The following is a 21,288-nucleotide window of genomic DNA, read 5'->3' on the forward strand; positions in this document are numbered from 1 at the left end:
GCCCCCCACATCACTTCACATTCTTTGTCTGCTGTACAGTGGACATCCCACCTGGTTTTTCTTGGTCTCCCTGAAGGCATCCTGCCCCCAGAGGACCTGTTTAGATCCTCAGAATATGTACATTCTGAAGGCTCTGATGTATTTTACCAGATTGTCCTCCAGAAGTGAAAGTCGCTCAGTAGTGTCTGACTCTTTGCAACCCCATGGACCATACAGTCCATGGAATTCTCCAGGCCAGAATACTGAAGTGGGTAGCCTTTTCCTTCTCCAGGGGATCTTCCCAACCCAGGGATGGAACCCAGGTTTCCCACGTTGCAGGCAGATTCTTTACCAGCTGAGCCACAAGGGAAGCCCTTGTCCCCCAGAAGGAACATATAGTTCATATTCCCATCAGCATGAAGATTGGTACGTCTGACAGACAGAAGGAGGTGACTAGGGCAAAATGCTTGTTGAAAAGAAAATCCTCATTTGTCTCCTGAATATTTATTGAGTGTCTGTTATGTGCACAACCCCGTGATAGGTCTGGGGATATACTGGTAACCGAAGACTGCCAAACTTGTTCTCTGTATTCTTCCTTCTCCCGTGATGGCAGGTTTGGGAGAATGTCTAGCTTTGTGGATGAATTAACCAACATCGCACATCATGGTGCTACATAAACATCAGAGAATACTCAGGAGAGGGGGTGTTGCGTCTCGGCCCAGAGAGGGACATCATGGCGTGGGATCTTGTTCACCCACACCTCCTTCTCTATGCTCCCCCCTGCACAGAAGAGGCTAGAAGCCTGGGGACTTGATTTCCCTCGCCAGCAGGGTTCTGCTAGGGGGCCACCCATGGGAGGCACTTGTGGGAGGCAAGGCAGTAGGAGGGAGGCCGAAGCCGTTGTGTTCTAAGCAGACATACGTGCACAGGCTCCTGCAGGGGCAGACGACGCAGAGTCTGCAAAGTCAGCACCAGGGCGTGTGCATCTGAGCCGCTCTGGAAGGCTGTAACTGCTTCCCCTCAGTTCCCTATGGCTGGGCAGTTCAGCTTCTCTCATGTGCCCCTTCATCCTATGAATAGTTTCATAACCCAAATCCCTATTTTAAATCCTCTGAAATATCTAGAGCAGTTTGCTTTCCTGATTGATGGACTAGCCCAATGTTAAAATTACCTTTCAGATTCCATCAGCCATGGGGTGTGACCGAGACCCAGACATCATCTGTCAGTAAGTCTAACAGAGGCAGTTTTTCCAGAAGCAGTGGAAGAGACTGCGGGTTGATTTGTTTTCTTCCAGTGAAACACCAGATGGATTCTGTGACTGGCTTTGGAAGGGCCACTTGTATGGACAACACCTGTCTTCAGACACTGAAATCACACGCAGGAAGGTGAGATACCCACACCATGACGGGCACATGGGAACCGAAACCAAGCTTCAGAAATGCAAACCTCCCTGGACCACTTACCTGATACACACAGAACAGACGTCTGAACACCCGAAACACAGGAAGCAAAATGGCATGTCCTAGTAAAATTGTTAACGTTCTTTTCTTGCTGAGTGTGCATATAGTTGAATCCACACCGTGAAATGTTCCGTGATGGTCCAGTGGTTGGGATTCCGTGCTTTCATTGCCTAGGGCCTGGGTCCGGTACCTGGTCAGGAAACTAGACTCCAAAAGCCGTACAGTGCAGCCATAAAAAGAAAGAAAGAGAGAAAATGTTCTTCGGACGTGACTACCTTGTTGTCATTAGAGGAATCTGGGACCCTGCTGTTTTGTGAAAGCCATTCAAAAGTCAAAGTGCTAGTCACTCGGTTGTGTCTGACACTCTGCGATCCCATAGACTGTGGCCCACCAGGCTCCTCTGTCCACAGGATTTCCTAGGCAAGAATACTGGAGTGGGTGGCTGTTAATTTATTTTTTAATTGAAGGGTAATTGCTTTACAGAATTTTGTTGTTTTCCGTCAAACATCAGCATGAATCAGCCATAGGTATACATCTGTCCCCTCCCTCTTGAGCTCCCTCCCATCTCCCATCCATCCCACCCCTCTAGGTGGATACAGAGCCCCTGTTTCAGTTCCCCGAGTCATGCAGCAAATTCCTGTTGGCTGTCTATTTCACACATGGTAATGTAAGTTTCCATGTTACTCTCTCCACACATCTCACTCTCTCTTCCCCTCTCCCCCGAGTCCAAAAGTCTGTTCTCTGTGTCTCTTTCTCCACTGCTGCCCTGTAGATAAACTCATTGGTACCATCTTTCTAGATTCCATGTATATGTGTTAATATACGATACATATCTTTCTCTTTCTGACTTACTTCACTCTGTATAATATGTTTTTAATAAGTAGGATTTGGCAGTTTTTAGAGGTAATTTAAAGTGGAAGTTTGCACCTTTTGACCTTTTGTACCTTTTAAATTGGGTGAAGGTGCTCAAAAAGTACAAGCTTCCAGCTTAAATTACTTCTAGACTGCCAAATCCTTATTAAAAACAAATGCTGAGCACATTTCTAACATTTATGGTACTATGTATTTATGCTTTTGAAATATTGCTTGACACAGTCAGGATTCATCTAGGACCTAGCTCGCTTTTCTCACATGTAGATCTATGAGTCGCTTCTGTCATGTCCAACTCTTTGAAATTCTGCAGACTATAACCCACAAGGCTCCTAGGTCTATGGGATTCTCCAAGCAAGAATACTAGGGTGGATTGCTATTTCCTCCTCCAGGGGATCTTCCTGACCCAGGGACTGAACCCGCGTCTCCTGCATCTCTTGCATTCCATGAAGATCCTTTACTGCTGAGCCACCTGGGAAGCCCATGTACACGGATGTCTTAACTAAGTGTGTTGTGACAGAATTTTACCTGTAGACCTAAGTTGCACATCTTTAATCGTGGTGGACAGCATAATGGTCCCCCAAAGATGTTCACATTCTGTGGTTGGTGGTTCAGTCTCTAAGTCATGTCTGACTCTTGCGACCTCATGGACTGTAGCCCACCAGGCTCCTCTGTCCATGGGATTTTCCAGGCAAGAACACTGGAGTGGGTTGCCATTCCCTTCTCCAGGGGATTGTTCAGACCCACGAATCAAATCCAGGTCTCCTGCATTGAAGGCGGATTCCTGCATTGCGGGCAGAGTCTTTACCAGCTGAGCTACAAGGGAAGCCCATTCTCTTTCTACTTCCCAGATCTGTGAAAATTTACCTTACCTGGCAAAACAGGAGTTTCAGTTCAGTTCACTCATGTCTGACTCCCTGTGACCCGATGGACTGCAGCACGCCAGGCTTCCCTGTCCCTCACCAACTCCTGGAGCCTACTCAAACTCATGTCCATCGCGTCTGTAATGCCATCCAACCATCTCATTCTCTGTCGTCCCCTTCTCCCGCCTTCAATCTTTCCCAGCATCAGGGTCTTTTCCAATGAGTCAATTCTTTGCATCAGATGGACAAAGTATTGGAGATTCAGCTTCAGCATCAGTCCTTCCAATGAATATTCAGGACTGATTTTCTTTAGGATGGACTGGTTGGATCTCCTTGCAGTCCAAGGGACTCTCAAGAGTCTTCTCCAATGCCACAGTTCAAAAGTATAAATTCTTTATATAGGTGATTAAATTAGTGTTCTTCCTACTAGGAGATTATCTTACATTATCCAAGTGCATTCAAAATAATAAAAAAGTTCCTTCTAAGAGGGAGGGGTTAGAGTCAGAGTAGGCATAGGAAGTGTGGTGATTGATGCAGCAGATTGAGAGAAAGATTTGAAGATGCTGGTTTTGAAAATGGAGGACAGGAACTTCCCTGGTGGCCCAGTGGTTAAGACTCCATGCTTCCAATGCAGAAGGGGCAGGTTCAATCCTTGGTTGGGGAACTAAGATTCTACATGCCCAGTGGTGGGGCCAAAAAAAAAAAAAAAGGAAAACTAAAATGGAGAATGTCAACAAGTCAAGGAACACAGGTGAGCCCTAGAAGCTGGAAATGGAAATGGATTCTCCCGTGGAGACCCCAGAAGGAATGCAGCCCTGCCAACCCATTTTAGACTTCTGATCTCCTGGATTGTAAGAGAGTAGATTTATGTTGTTTTAAGCCACTAAGTTTGTGGTAATTTGTTAAAGTGGCAATAGGGGAATAATACATCAGTCATCACTGAGTTTATTTTCTTAACATGGTACAACTAATACCAATGAAAAGCAATTTAAATTTTGGATACTAGTTTCAAATCTCTAAAGACGCAAGCATGGTGGATGTAAAAGGCGGGCTAATTTGAAGTGCTAACGTGTACTGGCCCCCAGTGGAGAGCTGAGGGGCTGGTAGTGGGCATACAGGGCTTGTGCAGCTCTTTTAACATCCAACATCCTTTAGACCTGCGCCATCCACAAACCTGGGGCTCCTGAGGCCTGAAAATTCAGTATCTGAAATGAGATATGCTGCAAGTGTAAAATATACTGTGAATTGTAAAGGAGACCATAAAATATCTCATTAATAATTTTAAAATATTGATCACATGTTGAAACATTACTGTTCTGGACATACTGGGTAAAACAAAATAGTATTAAATTTCAATTTCTTTTCACTTTTTGAATGTGAAATGAAAACATTTAAATCACACATGTCAGTGGGTCATATTATGTTTGTGTTGGATAGAGCTGCTCTAAACAGATAATGCTATTAATGATGCAATTAACAAAATATAGATTATTTACATGCCAATTAATATATTAGTGAGTAATGAATATGCAAATGCAGTCAAGAAAGTTAATAGTTTTACCTATATACATTTAATGCTTTTTAAAATTAATGTCTCCATTTTTTATAGTCACATCCTCCTAGAGCCTGATCTCCATAATGTCAAGTTCAACTGTGGTTAGTTAGTTCAGTCGCTCAGTCGTGTCCGATTCTTTGCGACCCCATGAATCGCAGCATACCAGGCCTCCCTGTCCATCACCAACTCCCAGAGCTTACTCAAACTTATGCCCATCGAGTCGGTGATGACATCCAGCCATCTCATCCTCTGTCGTCCTCTTCTCCTGCCCCCAGTCCCTCCCAGCATCAGGGTCTTTTCCAATGAGTCAACTCTTCGCATCAGGTAGCCAAAGTATTGGAGTTTCAGCTTCAAGATCAGTTCTTCCAATGAACACCCAGGACTGATCTCCTTTAGGATGGACTGGTTGGATCTGCTTGCAGTCCAGGGGATTCTCAAGAGTCTTCTCCAACACCATAGTTCAAAAGCATCAATTTTTCGGCGCTCAGCTTTCTTCACAGTCCTACTCTCACATCTATACATGACCACTGGAAAAATCATAGACTTGACCAGATGGACCTTTGTTGGCAAAGTAATGTCTCTGCTTTTTAATATGTTATCTAGGTTGGTTATAACTTTCCTTCCAAGGAGTAAGCATCTTTTAATTTCATGGCTGCAGTCACCATCTGCAGTGATTTTGGATCCCCCCCCAAAAAAGTCTGACACTGTTTCCACTGTCTCCCCATCTATTTCCCATGAGGTGATGGGACCAGATGCCATGATCTGAGTGTTAAGCTTGAAGCCAAGTTTTTTACTCTCCTCTTTCACTTTCATCAAGAGGCTTTTTAGCTCTTCTTCACTTTCTGCTATAAGGGTGGTGTCATCTGCATATCTGAGGTTACTGATATTTCTCCTGGCAATCTTGATTTCAGCTTGTGCTTCTTCCAGCCCAGCATTTCTCATGATGTACTCTGCAGATAAGTTAAATAAGCAGGGTGACAATATACAGCCTTGACGTACTCCTTTTCCTATTTGGAACCAGTCTGTTGTTCCATGTCCAGTTCTAACTGTTGTTTCCTGAGTTGCATACAGGTTTCTCAAGAGGCAGGTCAGGTGGTCTGGTATTCCCATCTCTTTCAGAATTTTCCGCAGTTTATTGTGATCCACACAAATGGGAAAGACCAGTGATCTCTTCAAGAAAATTAGAGATACCAAGGGAACATTTCATGCAAAAATGGGCTCAATAAAGGGCAGAAATGGTATGGACCTAACAGAAGCAGAAGATATTAAGAAGAGGTGGCAAGAATATACAGAAGAACTGTACAAAAAAGATCTTCATGACCCAGATAATCACAATGGTGTGATCACTCACTTAGAGCCAGACATCCTGGAATGTGAAGTCAAATGGGCCTTAGAAAGCATCACAATGAACAAAGCTACTGGATGTGATGGAATTTCAGTTGAGCTATTTCAAATCCTGAAAGATGATGCTGTGAAAGTGCTGCAATCAAAATGCCAGCAAATTTGGAAAACTCAGCAGTGGCCACAGGACTGGAAAAGGTCAGTTTTCATTGCAGTCCCAAAGAAAGGCAATGCCAAAGAATGCTCAAACTACCGCACTATTGCACTCGTCTCACATGCTAGTAAAGTAATGCTCAAAATTCTCCAAGTCAGGCTTCAATAGTATGTGAACTGAGAACTTCCAGATGTTCCAGCTGGTTTTAGAAAAGGTAGGGGAACCAGAGATCAACTGTGGTAAAAGTTTGAAAAAAGATCTGGAGGAAAAGCCTAAGGAATTGTGGGGAATACTGGTGGCAGCTTAATGGTGGCATTTTTGCAGGGAGAAAAGTGGTGTTTGCTGCAGTGGGTGAACATGATCTTCACACGTGTTTTATTGCTTTATGTCCAAGAAAGGAAAGGTGGTCTATAACTACTAAGACACTGTTACTATGAAAATCTTAACTTTAAGTAATTTTTAGGGTATGATAAAAAGAGCATATTTTTTTCCTTTGGTATCGGAATACTCACAGTGAAGGCTTAGAATTAAAAAGAAGAGGCAGTGTGCCTGGATGAAATCATTCAATCAAAGCCACTAGGAAAAATCTAAAACTTCTAGACTCACTAACACAAATGTGTCTGAATGAGAACAGAACATGTAATCAGATGAATGACTGAGCTCCCTAGACCTCAGTGAATTTCTATATGGTTTAGGAGTATGGAAATGACAGCTTCAATATTTTGGAGAGATATGCCTTTTTACCTGCAGGCAGTAAGGATAGTTCTGAATCACTTGGATCTTTTTACCTTCTCACAAAGACCTCATGGACATCACATCCTTCTTTTTCTGAGGAAACAGAATTTCTTTTGAAATTCTGTCAATGTTTCATGAAGGCATCTAAGCAGTGTAATTTCCTGGACCAGATTAATGTTTGTAGGATCAAGAAATCTTAGGAAACTAAACAGAATCTGTGAGCAATTATATTTTGGATGGTGATTACCTCAGAGTTCAGTGAAGAAAAAACTGTATTAGGAGAAAATACATATGTGTATATATATAGTATATCAGTAATAAATATTATGTGTATGTGTACATAATTATGCATGTATAACAAATGTCATATATGCACATATTATGTATATATCAAAACATAAATAATATATTATGTAATATACACATATACTATGTGTATATATACATTATATATGCACACACAAATATATTCCCAATACATGCATATATAGTTATACAAATGCAAAAGCAAAGTGATGAATGTTTGATAAAACACAAAGATTTTCCATTCTGGGCATTTCATGACATCTTAGGGATGCCAAATACCATCTAGGACAAGATGTTCATGGTTTGACCCTCATCCTGAGCAAATCTGCATATTAAGGAAATTTATACAAGCATTAAAATTTCAGTAAAAGTGAGTTAATGGTGAAGTCGCTCAGTCGTGTCTGACTCTTTGCGACCCCATAGACTGAGGCCACCAGGCTCCTCTGTCCATGGGATTTTCTAGGCAAGAATACTGGAGTGGGTTACCATTTCCTTCTCCAGGAGATCTTCCCGACCTGGGTTTGAACCAGGGTCTCCCTCATTGTGAGCAGACACTTTACCGTCTGAGCCACCAGGGAAGTCTAAATTATCCTTAGTGGATGAATTTCTCCTTCTATTACCTGGATCATGTTTCCCCACCTCCAGTTCTCCACTTTATTTTGGAGGGGTTACCACAGCCAGCATCTCCTGCTCAGTGTAAGTACTGACCATCTAAAGGGGTATATAATGAAATGGTTCGAAAAGATTTCCCCACTTTCTGATAATGGTCCTGTGTACACTGATCATATGTTCAGGGAGTAGAGAAAGCTTTTAAATTAATTGTTTATCTGTGGCTGTGCTGGGTCTTCGTTGCTGGGCAGGCTTTTCTCTGGTTGTGGTGAGTGGGGGCTACTCACGGGTGTGAGGGCTTCTCTTCTTGCAGAGCATGCTCTCTAGGGTGCAAGGGCTTTAGTAGTTGTGGCACATGGGCTCTGTACTTGCCGCTGTAGACACAGGCTCAGTAGTTGTGGCCATGGGCTTAGTTGCTCTGCGACATGTGGGATCTTCCTGGCCCAGGGATCGAACCCATGTCTTCTGCATTGACAGGCAGATTCTTTACCACTGAGCCACCAGAGAAGCCCATAGGGAAAGTTTCTTAAGGAACACTTGGATTGGATGGAAGACAACTACCAGAAGCTAATATCCAGTTGAAAATCTATAAGCAAAAAGTCCTGTTTCTTTCCCAGTGGGAAGTGGGATGTATATTTCTGGGTTTGCCAAGGGTATAGAAACCATCCCGTTCATTAAAATAGCTTAGCTTCCGTATTTCAAATACAGAATTCTCCTGCTTTCTTAGATAAGATACCAATTAGATATAAATGCACTTATGTAGGGCCTGGCGCAAGCGGTTATATGAAATAGCACTTGTGCCTAAGTCTAAGTGCCCTTGATTAACATTGTCAAGCCATGAGGCTGAGTGAGGACACACCAGGTTTACCTGCCTGGGGGCATTACTGAGATCAGCTGGCTCATGCAGAGTTGTAAAACTTTTTATTACTTTTCTGCATATATTATGCCATGGAACCATGGGGACTTCTGGGACTTCTGCTGCTTGTAAAAAGGTCCAACATTTTTGTTGGCTGAAGTGCAGGGTGAGAATTGCTCATCATCCTTGCAAAGCAACTGGAGACCTCTTACAGGGTTGATTGGTTAACCTGCACGGATGGCAGTTAATGAGCCAATGAAGGACATGTTAACATTAAATTAAAACATGTGAAGAAGGTTCCGATGAGCGTCGGATGAGCTAGATGCAGTAGGGGCATGGAGAGTCAGAATACAAGGAGAGAACCAAGTGTTTTGTTCATTAAGGTGTGCAGAACTCATTGTTCTTGATGGAAATGAAATTTACGAGGCTGAATGCCTTGCAGAGGTTGGAAACCCTTAGACTCAACTTTATTGGCCAAAAAATTTCTCTAAAGAGAAGCTTGCTGAACCTACTATGAGAATATTTATTACTTCCATAAACAATCAGTAGACATACATTTATATATAGTTTCTCTGTAATTGAAAAAAATCCAGCTTCTTATTAGTATAGAAGGTATAGACAGATTGAAACCAAATGCCCAAAATTTTCTCTGAGAGAATATGGAATTGGCTTTAGGAAAAAGTGATCTTTAGGCTGATAGATAAAGCATGGTACTAGATGTTTCTTCCTGGTATGTCCCACTGAATTCTTAAGATTCTCAATGATTATCATGGTGCCCATCTGACTAGCCAAAAGAATGACAGGCAGTATAATGCAGCAATTATAAATTAGGCCTTGAGAGCAGCAGACCAGGTGCCAAATCCGTATTAATTTCAGTCTTATTTGACATAGCAGAATTTAGTAGCATATAATATAACAGAATAGCTTACTCATCTACCCAATAGGCTTTATTTATTTATTCTACTAAATAGAATTTAGTAGTATGTAATAAAATAACTGTGCAGTTTTATTCAGCTCTTTTGGTTGTAAAGACTAGAGCATCATCTATTCCAATAATTTTAAAAGTTTTACTGTAAAGTTTCAAACAATACATATATTGTTTGGAAAATCAGTGTCTCAGAAACTCAAGTAGTGGGGTCATAGTAGAAGAAGTACTTTAGAAAATGGAACAGGAACTGGGAAATGACTTGGAGTCTAGCACAAGTCTGGGATCCTCAAAAACAGGGATCTGTTAATTTTGCTTTGGGTGCCCAACTTTAATATGAAGTGAGTGTGTGTGTGTGTGTGTGTGTGTGTGTGTGTGTGTGTGTGCATGCTCAGTTGCTACATCACGTCCGACTCTTTGCAACCCCATGGACTGTAGCCTGCCCGTCTCGTCTGTTCACTGGGTTCTCCAGGCGAGACGACTGGAGTAGGCTGCCACTTCCTCCTCCAGGGGATCTTCCCATACCAGGGATCCAACTCACGCCTCCTGTGTGTCTCCTGCATTGGCAGGTGATTTCTTTACCACTGAGTCACCTGGGAAACTTCTTTAATATGAAGACACCATATGAAGTCCATATGAAGACACTGTATACATCCAGTATCTTCTCTGGCTGCCAAATGACCTGCTTTTTCTGTATTTCATTATCCAGATTCCTAGAACAGGCATTCTGGTCTGTTTGGGTAAGCATTTATCATGGACAGGCCATATGGTAGTCCAATGACAAGGACGGGCCATAAGACAGATCTTCGTCCTTAAACCAAACTTTAGTGGTAATTAAGGGACTATTCCTTTCGCAGGTTAAATGGATGGATATCTTGCTTTTGCTGGGGCTGTAGGTAAAACTGGCACAATGACTGATATGTCTAATGGTTCCTGGGAGATTGTTATGGTTGGATTTGATCTACATGCTCTCTTATTTTCTGATTACATGTCTCTACCATCACTTGGGAACAAGTAGAAAGAAGGCAAAGACTATTTCAGAGCACACCTTCTGAATATCCAGTTAATGAAAATCAGAGATTGTTTCTAGGTCAGACTCAACTTTTTAAACTATTCACTTCACAAATGTAAAACCTAGAGTATTTCCTACAGGGAAGTGACAGAGTAGAACTAATATTGGGCAAAAGGGTCAAGTAGACAAAGAGGTTGTGTTGTCAGGGCCTTTCTTCCTCCCTCCCTCCCCTCCCTTTCCTCCTCCATCTGTCTCTCTCTCTCTTTCTTTCTTGGCAGGGAAAGTGCAGAGTCCTAACCACTGGACTGCCAGGAAATTTCCAGGGCCATTCTTTCTTCTCTAACCCAGAGCCATTTTACACGCTAGTAAATTAAAGACAGCTGTAGTTTGGTAAGAAGAGGGTATGACTTAGAAGATACCCATAAATCACATCTTTGACCTGAATCCTTTGCCTTGGGTAAATAAACAAGCTTCTCTAAGCCTTAAATTCCTTATCATAAAGCACAACTATCACAGAAGGTTGTCTTTACTACTGCGTGAAAGAATTAGGTACATGATGTTTATTTAATAAATAATTTAAGAAATCAGAGGTAGAAGGGGCACGTAAGAGCTCTTACTTTATAGACATGGGAACTGCAGTCCAGTTTTCCATGTTAAGTTTAACCAGATACTTAATGTGCAATCAAAGTTAGAACCCAGGGCACCTGATTTCCCAGGCCCTCTAAGCTTCTCCAAAATTCTCAAAACTTGCTGTTTACCATTGGGTTTCTTTCTTTTTTTCCCCCTGCTGTGCCATCCAGCATGTGGGATCTTAGTTCCCCAATCAGGGATTGAACCCACGCCCCTGCATTGGAAGTATGGAGCCTTAACCACTGACCGACCAGGGAGAAGGAAATGGCAACCCACTCCAGTGTTCTTGCCTGGAGAATCCCAGGGACAGAGGAGCCTGGTGGACTGCCGTCTGTGGGGTCCCACAGAGTCGGACACGACTGAAGTGCCTTAGCAGCAGCAGGGAAGTCCCAAAACTTGCTCTTTTCTCTGTGTAGGTGAGCAACATCATAGTTTTCAATTTCTTTCATTGAACAAAGCATATTCTTGTAATTAGAGTAGAAATTCCCAAAGTTCTTTTTTTTAAAGAAAAGAAAATATCTGATTCTTATTTACTATGTAGAGTGAAGGAATCAAGATTGCCAGGAGAAATATTAATAACCTCAGATATGCAGATGACACCACCCTTTTGGCAGAAAGGGAAGAGGAACTATAGAGCCTCTTGAAAGTGAAAGAGGAGAGTGAAAAAGCTGGCTTAAAACTCAACATTCAAAAAACTAAGATCATGGCATCCAGTCCCATCACTTCATAGCTAATAGATGGGGAGACAATGGAAACAGTGACAGACCTAATTTTCTTGGGCTCCAAAATCACTGCAGATGGTGACTACAGCCATGAAATTAAAAGATGCTTGCTCTTGGAAAAAAAACTATGACAAACTTAGACAGCATATTAAAAACAGAGACCTTACTTTGCCGACAAAGGCCTGTCTAGTCAAAGATATGATTTTTCCAGTAGTCATGTATGGATGTGAGAGTTGGACCATAAAGAGAGTTGAGCTCCAGAGAACTGATACTTTTGAACTGTGGTATTGGAGAAGACTCTCGAGAGTCCCTTGGACTGCAAGGAGATCCAACCAGTCCATCCTAAAGGAAATCAGTCCTGAATATTCATTGGAAGGACTAATGCTGAAGCTGAAGCTCCAATAGTTTGGTCACCTGATATGAAGACTCATTAGAACAGACCCTGATGCTGGGAAAGATTGAAGGCAGGAGGAGATGAGGATGACAGAGGATGAGATGATTGGATGGCATCATCGACTCAGTGAACATGGGTTTGAGCAAGCTCCGGGAGTTGGTGATGGACAGGGGGGCTTGGTGTGCTGCAGGCCATGGGCGCTGCAGTCCATGGGGTTGCAAAGAGCTGGACACAACTGAGTGACTGAACTGAGCTGAACTTATGTAGAGTGAATCAAAATTAAATAAATTACTGTCTTGGATGGACATGTGTTTTATTAGTAACACCAGTCTTAGAGAAGGAAAACTCCTTGGCTAAGCATGCCTGGTGTTCAGTGGCCTCTGCAGTCACTCTGGCCATGTGATTTCCTCCTGTGGCTCTGAGGGTGAGAGCTGAGCCAAGCCTGCTAATTGAAGGTGATCCAGAGTGAACAACCACAAAACCCAAGGTGATTTGGACTCACCTGGCTGAAGTGTGCCCCATGCCATGCTTCCCTCTGTCTCATGAGCAAAACGTGGCATGATGCAGTGGAAACGTCATATAATCCTTTATATTTTCAATTACCAAGGAGTCCTTTTAAGAAATGTTAAGTGACTAGATTTCAGATTTTCTTAGAATAGAATTGATGTGTCTACATAGTTGATATTTTATTTGCCCAAGAGTGCAAGATTTTTGAGGTATGTCTGTTTCTCTTCCACTTATAATTTCCTCCCAAACACCTATCGGCTGTCTTGTGCAAAGCACCATGGGAGATACAAAATGGCGTTAGATACTCTCCTTCCTAAAGGAGCCCATTTCCCTGTTGAGGTGAGAGTAGAAACTCCATGGGACCTTGTCTGTCTTATTCGCTGTTCAGGTTCAGTGCCTAGACCAGCATCTGGCGCAGTGTAGACAATCCGGAAGTGTTTGTGGAATGCATAAATGAATATACCTATATCAAAAGTTAATCAGAGTGAACACTTATGTAGCTAATGTTTACTTCCACTAGCTTTCTAAGTATTTCTTACAATTGCTGCTTCATATGATTTTCACAACTCTATGAGGCAGGAACTATTAATATACTCATTTTGTTTTATCTTTTTTTTGGCTGCGCTGTCTTCATTGTTACGCGGCGGCTTTCTCCAGTTGCGTGAGTGGGGGCTCCTCTCTGGCGGCGATGGAGCGCTTCTCCTTCCGGTGACTTCTCTTGCTGTGGAGCGTGGGCTCTGGGGGCGCGGGCTGAGTATTCGTGGTGTGTGGATTTAGTTGCCTCCCGGCAAGTGGAATCTTCCTGGACCAGGGATCAAACCCATGAACCCTCCATTGACAGGTGGATTCTTAACCACTAAGCCAGGAAGGAAGTCCAATATACCCGTTTTTAAGATGGGGAAACTGAATCTTGGAGAGATTAACTAACTGTCCCAAAGTTGCCCACTAGTGACCCTGAGATTTATACCAAAATCATCCACCTCCGAAGTCTGTGTTCTTAGCCATCATGCTCTGTTGTCCCTGCATGTTATGCTTCCTTGGGGCTAAAGACTCTTCTGTGATCTTTTTTAGAACCAATATCAAGGAGTGTTGTGAGGAGGGGAGAGGGATAAATCAGGAGCTAGGGATTAACACACACACACTACGATATATAAGATAGAATACCAACAAGGATCTACTGTATGGCCCAGGGAATTCTACTCAGTATTCTGTGATAACCTATATGAGAATAGAATCGGAAAAAGAATGAATATATATATATATATATATATATATATATATATATATATAACTGAATCATTTGCTGTACATTTGAAATTAACACAACATTGTAAATCAACTATACTCCAATAAAATTTAAAAAAAAACAAAGGGTATTTATAATGGAATCCTGTATGCGGTATTAACAGCAAGCAAGTTGAAAAGTTTTGTAGAATATGAAACAGACATGGGACCAAAGCTTAAGGGATAAGAAGGATTAAACAGACCGGAAGTAGTGCTCATCTCTTTTGATTTGTGGGAGATGACCTTGAAAATTATTATTGTGATATGATTATGTCATAGTCATAAAATATTATAATATTATTTTAAAATTTTAACCAATTTCATCATCTTAACTACTTTGCATGGGTGAGAGTCCAGTCTTGTTCATCTTCCTATGCAACCTTAGTGCTCGGATGGGCACCTTCACACTGATTTGAAAGGAACTGAATTATCACTAGATGGTAAGTTTGGTGGACTGGGAAAGTCTAACTACACTAAAATAGCCTTGCCAAATCTGATTTCTGATAAGCTTATATCTTTCAAACTTTTATCCAACCCTTTCTTCTTTTTTAAAAAATGAATCTTCAGGGAAGAAAAAGACAAAACACTATATTCATATGAAATCAGTTTTGACATCTTCAGAGATTTCTCTAGGTTCTGGACCAAGCCTGACTGTTGTTCTCTTCTACCTACATTCCTCCTACACTTGAGGGATTTCAAAAAATGTGCTTAATAATTGGAACTTGTTTTAATTTTCTCTAACTTATTTATTTTCTCTTGAGGTTAAGAACATTTTTATAAATTTGCAAATACCAAAAGTATTTTGCATGCACGAAATAGGTTTAAGAAAACCATCAGATCAGATTCAGAATATCTCCCCAAGGAAAGGAAGTGCACGAAATAGTCAAATAATTAACTGAAAAACAAAGCAAGGCAACTAAAATATCTCCCTGAACTAGTTCCTAAGGTATGCTTTTTTTTTTTTTTTTTCCATTATGAAACACAGCCTAGTCTGCACTGCTTGTTTTTTGAAGTGAAATTTTGATGGGAAAATTAATTACTGACTCCACTGTGTATTTCACACTGACATTGGCATTCTTTTTCTTGCCAAACATTTTGCTACGAGCTTAGGCATTTATCCTCAATATGTTTTCCAGCCTCTTCAGGTGTTCATTTTTCTTGTCCCCAGTAAGTGCTAAGTCACTCAGTTGTGTTTGACTCTTGCGACCCCATGGACTGTAGCCTGCCAGGATCCTCCATCCATGGGATTTTCCAGGCAAGAATACTGGAGTGGGTTGCCATTAAATTTTCAAGTCACATTTCCTGAGAGGTAGAACAGGTCACTATAGCTATGCAGAGGTTGATAATAAAAGCAAATTTTCTTTTGTTCATCCATCATGAATAAAATAAACTCCTGGTTTGAATTTTACTCCATTAAGCAGGGTCTCCTTAATCTGAAGATCTGATGTAAATAAGCAAATCAGTTTCGGAAATGCTTGGAATCTAAAGAGTGGCAAACTATGTATGATCTAGTTGACGGGCTGATAAAAAGATTGAAATTGCTAAACTGACAAAATGACCAAAGTTGATAAATTGACAGACGTGTCTTGAGCACTGACTATCTGCAAAGCCAACTTCAAATTGAGATTTGCTATTCATTAACCAGGGCTTCCCTGGTGGCTCAGTGGTAAAAAATCCTCCTGTCAATGTAGGAGACTCAGGTTCGATCCCTGGTTGGGGAAGATGCCCTGAAGGAGGAAATAGCAACCCAATCCAGTATTATTGCCTGGGAAAGCCCATGGACAGAGGAGCTTGGAGGGTGACAGTCCATGGAGTCAAAAGAGTCGGACATGACCTAGCAACTAAAGCAGCAGCAACAGCAACATTCATTAAGCAGAGGTGAGGATGTAGGGGTTTGATGTACAGACCTACGTGATGATGTGCTTCCTGACTCCCTGCCAGCAAGTCTCAAGCAAGAATGAGCGCTTCCCAGCTTATTTTTCTAACTTACTCCAACTGGGCAAGAATTGGACTTCCACACCCAAACAAGTCAGTCTTTATAACTCACACTTTCTGGTGCACCCTACTCCATAGTGGTGCCACCCTATAATGTTACGTCTGGCTTACTTTGGAGTTCACACAAACTTTTCTTTGTCTGGATCTCATCTTACAAAGAAATACTCCTCATGTCTGCAAGAGCTAATTATTTGCATTAGTCAAACAGAAAAATTATTGATAGGTTTATCATGAGTTTGTTCATTCTGTCAGGGTTCAGGAAACTAGGACTTCCCTTGTGGCTCAGCTGGTAAAGAATCTGTTGAAATGCAGCAGACCAAGGTTCGATCCCTGGATCAGGAAGATCCCCCGGAAAAGGGAATTGCTACCCACTCCAGTATTCTTGCCTGGAGACTTCCACAGACAGAGGAGCCTGGTGGGCTACAGTCCATGGGGTCACAAAGAGTCAGACATGACTGAAGGACTAACACTTTCAGGAGACTATAAAGAGATATGAGTAATGGGAGCAGAAACAGGAGTAAAAATAGCAATACACTAGTATGAATGGTAAAAGCCTTAGTTAATGTTTACTCTTAGCCTTTGTGCTAAGTTCTTTATGTACAATAATAACTTCCTTTTACAGAAGAAGAAATCAAAACTCGGAGAGACAATATAACCTCCCCCAAAGCACAGAGTCCCAGTGGTGGAGCTGGAAAATGCGTTTTCTTTCTTTCTTTCTTTCTTTTTTTTTTTTACTGTATGATATCACTTACACGTGCAATCTAAAAATACAACAAACTAGTGACTATGATGAAAAAGAAGCCAACTCAAAGATACAGAGAACATACTAGTGTTAACCAATGGGAAGACAGTGGGGAGGGGCAGTGTAGGGGATTAAGAAGTACAAAATATTTGATATTGTTATGGTCTTCTTGACAGACTGGAACCTGGGGACAGGAGTCGACGAAAAGAAGGTGAAGAAAAGAAGGACGCGGGGGACCCAAGTCTCTAGTGGAACAAGGGTGCTTTATTCATGGCGGCGTGTGCTTATATATTGTTATACAAGGAAGCTTTAGGCAGAAAAATAAAGTTGAGCAAAAACACCGAAACCAAATGCATAACAACATTAACTAAGGGAATAACAATCGTCATGGGGCCAGAAGACAATCCATGTATTGGAAATAGGAACATGACTAAGTAGTTTTACAGAAAAGTAAAAGGTTACTGAAAGGAATCCACGTATGCGTTCTGTCTCATGACCTCAGTCCTGCTCGTTCCTGTTTTCCAGGAACTGATAAGGAGCAGAGGGCCCTTGAGAAACAGAAAACAACATATAGGATTCCTTAAAATTAAACGTTCCCTGACAGATATCACCTAAACTACAAGGTATATTGTACAACACAGTGAATATAGCCAATATTTTAAGACTATAAATTTTAAGACCTTTAAAACTATGAATCACTATATTGTGCATGCTTGCTTAGCCACGTCAGTCATGTCTGACTATCTGTGACCCCATGGACCATGGCCTGCCAGGCTCCTCTGTCCATGGGATTCTCCAGGCAAGAATACTGGAGTGGGTTGCCATTTCCTTCGACTACACCTATAACATATAACGTTGTACATCAACTATATGTGAATAAAACAAAAAATAAAATTAAAAAAATAAAATTGCCACAAATATCACAAAATCCAGACTATATATATATATCTTTTTACTGGGAAATGCATTTTTATTTAAATTTTATTAGAACCCACCATCTGGGTGTGTTTATAAGAGTGGAAATTTGTGACTATAATTTCAATTTCCCACTTTCCATTGGATAGATTGAGTTTTCTCCTCTGTGCTTAAAGCTATACATTCTCTTTTTGTTCTTTTACTGGTTGGTCCTTGCTTAAGCTTATTGTTATATTTATTTATTTTTCCTTTTATGAACACACCACGTGACTTGCAGGATATTCCTCACCAGAGGTTGAACCCAGTTCATGGCAGTCCATGGCAGTTAAAGTCTGGAATCCTAACCACTGGGCAACCAGGGAACTCCCTGTCATATTTATTTATTTTCTATTGAGTCCTAAAACTTTTCAATGTCCGTATTTCCCCTGAATCAGTAATGCCCTCAGGTCACTTTGCTCTCTTTCCCCCATCAATACCCAAATCTTATGCTGATATTTTCTAGAATAATTCTGGGTTACTAAGGGCACATATTATCTTCTTCTTTGCTTTAATCCTAGCCTTTTTTTTTTTTTTTTTAATGACTACACTGCACCACTTGTGGGATCTAGCTCCTTGCATGCATGCATCATCTGTCACTTAAGTCGTGTCTGGCTCTTTGTGACTCCTTGGACAGTAGCCTACCAGGCTCCTCTGTCCATGAGATTTTCCTGACAAGAAATATGGAGTGGGTTGTCATATGCCATCCTGCAGGGGATCTTCCTGACACACACATTGAACCTGTGTCTTCTATGTCTCCCGCATTGCAGGCAGATTCTTTATTGCTGATCCACCAGAGAAGCCCTGCTTAATTCCTTGCCCTGGAATCAAACTTGGGCCCTGGCAAGGAAGAGTCCTAACCACTGGACCACCAGGGAATTCCTGGTCATAAACTTTTTAATGTGAAGTCAAGTGGGCCTAGGAAACATCACTACAAAAAAAGCTAGTGGAGGTGATAGAATCCCAGTTGAGCTATTTCAAATCCTAAAAGATGATGCTGTGAAAGTGCTGCACTCAATATGCCAGCAAACGTGGAAAACTCAGCAGTGCACACAGGACTGGAAAAGGTCAGTTTTCGTTCCAATCCCAAAGAAAGGCAATGCTAAAGAATGTTCAAGCTATTGCACAACTGCACGCATCTCACACGCTATCAAAGTAATGCTCAAAATTCTCCAAGCCAGGCTTCAACTTATATGTGAACTGTGAACTTCCAGATGTTCAAGCTGGATTTAGAAAATGCAGAGAACCAGAGATCAAATTGCCAACATCCATTGGATCACTGAAAAAGCAAAAGAATTCCAGAAAAACATCTACTTCTGCTTTACTGACTACACCAAAGCCTTTGACTGTGTGGATCACAACAAACTGGAAAATTCTTCAAGAGATGGGGATACCAGACTACTTGACCTGCCTCCTGAGAAATCTGTATGCAGGTCAAGAAGCAACAGTTAGAACTGGACATAGAAAAACAGACTGGTTCCAAATAGGGAAAGGAGTACGTCAAGGCGTATATTGTCACCCAGCTTATTTAACTTACATGCAGAGTACATCATGAGAAATAATTGACTGGAGGAAACACAAGCTGGAATCAAGATTGCCTGGAGAACTATCAGTAACCTCAGACATGCAGATGATACCACCCTTATGGCAGAATGTGAAGAAGAGCTAAGGAGCCTCTTGATGAAAGAAAAAGAGGAGAGTGAAAAAGTTGGCTTAAAGCTCAACATTCAGAAAACTAAGATCATGGCATCTGGTCTCATCACTTCATGGCAAATAGATGGGGAAACAGTGGAAACAGTGACACATTTTACTTTTCTGGGCTCCAAAATAACTACAGATGGTGACTGCAGCCATGAAATTAAGACTCTTGCTCCTTGGAAGAAAACCTATGACCAGCCTGGACAGCATATTAAAAAGCAGAGACATTACTTTGCCAACAAAGGTTCATCTAGTCAAGGCTATGTTTTTTCCAGTGGTCATGTATGGATGTGAGAGTTAGACTATAAAGAAAGCTGAGGGTCAAAGAATTGATGCTTTTGAACTGTGGTGTTGGAGAAGTTTCTTGAGAGTCCCTTGGACTGCAAGGAGATCCAACCAGTCCATCCTGAAGGAAATCAGTCCTGAATATTTATTGGAAGAACTGATATTGAAGCTGAAACTCCAATACTTTGGCTGCCTGATGTGAAGAACTGACTCACTTGAAAAGACCCTGATGCTGGGATAGATTGAAGGCAGGAGGAGAAGGGGACAACAGAGAATGAGATGGTTGGATGGCATTACCGACTCGATGGACATGGGTTTGAGCAAGCTCTGGGAGATGGTGATGGACAGGGAAGCCTGGCATGCCGCAGTCTGTGGGGTTGCAAAGAGTTGGACACGACTGAGCGACTGAACTGAACTGAACTGAAAAGAAAGGAATAATGAATAAAAGAGATAAAAGAAAGGGAAATAAAGAAGGCAGTGTGGTGAGGTGAAGAGGCTGAAAAGTAGTATTTTGTGGAAAGTAGCATCTGCAAGCTGCTGCTTGGTTGTGTCCATGTGACCTTATGGGCTGCAGCCTGCCAGGCTCCTCTCTCCATGGGATTCTCTACACAAGAGTATTAGAGTGGGTTGCCTTGCCCTCCTCCAGGGGACTTTCCTGACCCAGGGATCAAACCCAGGTCTCTTGCCTTGCAGGCAATTTCCTTACCTCTGAGCCACCAGGGAAGCCCAGAAAGGAGAATGTGAAGACCCTATATCAGGGATGCAGATTACTTCATTAAAAACAGCATTGTCATATTAAGTTCTTTTATGGCACATTCCAGGTTGTTGGATTATGAGAGGCACAAATGGTTTTAACTCTTAAGGGCATAGGTTGGATGAGAATCCATCTCTTCCTGGCTCTGTGACCTTAACTTCCATCAATGAAAAATTAAGCGATCAATCTAAAAAGAATCAGAATATTTTATTTGAATGAAGTTTGAAGATGATAACATGGAAGATCATCTCAGAATGCTCTGAGACCTGTTCCACCTGTTAGAAGTCAAGACACAGTTTATATAGGTTGTTTTTGATACAGAGGGCTGTACATTAAGTGACCTATTATTGACAGTTTCCATAATCCAGATTTAAGTGCCATCATGGTGGGTCATATGACCCTTTACAAGATCAAGAGGAATGTTAGCATTTAAAAAATTTTCTTGTTGGTGCTGGGCTTCCCAGTTGGTGCTACTGGTAAAGCACCTGCCTGCCAGTGCAGGAGATGTAAGAGGCACAGGTTCGATCCCTGGATCAGGAAGATGCCCCAGAGGAGGGCAACGCAACCCACTCCAGTATTCATGCCTAGAGAATTTCACGGACAGAGGAGCCTAGTGGGCTATAGCCTACAGCGTTGCAAAGAGTTGGACGAGACTGAAGCG

At 41.8% G+C, this 21,288-nt stretch overlaps 1 protein-coding gene across 1 annotated transcript in view; it reads left to right on the forward strand.

The window, feature by feature from the left end:
• Positions 1–17,499, forward strand: part of LOC122687293 — a 26,437-nt gene extending 8,938 nt beyond the window's left edge. Inside the window, exons 4-6 of the mRNA XM_043892652.1 lie at positions 1,158–1,364; positions 13,576–13,626; positions 17,116–17,499. Coding sequence (XP_043748587.1) covers positions 1,158–1,364; positions 13,576–13,626; positions 17,116–17,188 — 331 coding nt within the window. The 3' untranslated portion in view covers positions 17,189–17,499. The remainder of the gene's footprint in view (positions 1–1,157; positions 1,365–13,575; positions 13,627–17,115) is intronic.
• The last annotated feature ends 3,789 nt before the right edge of the window (positions 17,500–21,288 follow it).

Source organism: Cervus elaphus, chromosome 31 (genome assembly GCF_910594005.1).
Source record: "Cervus elaphus chromosome 31, mCerEla1.1, whole genome shotgun sequence".
In the NCBI taxonomy this organism is placed as follows: Eukaryota; Metazoa; Chordata; class Mammalia; order Artiodactyla; family Cervidae; genus Cervus; species Cervus elaphus.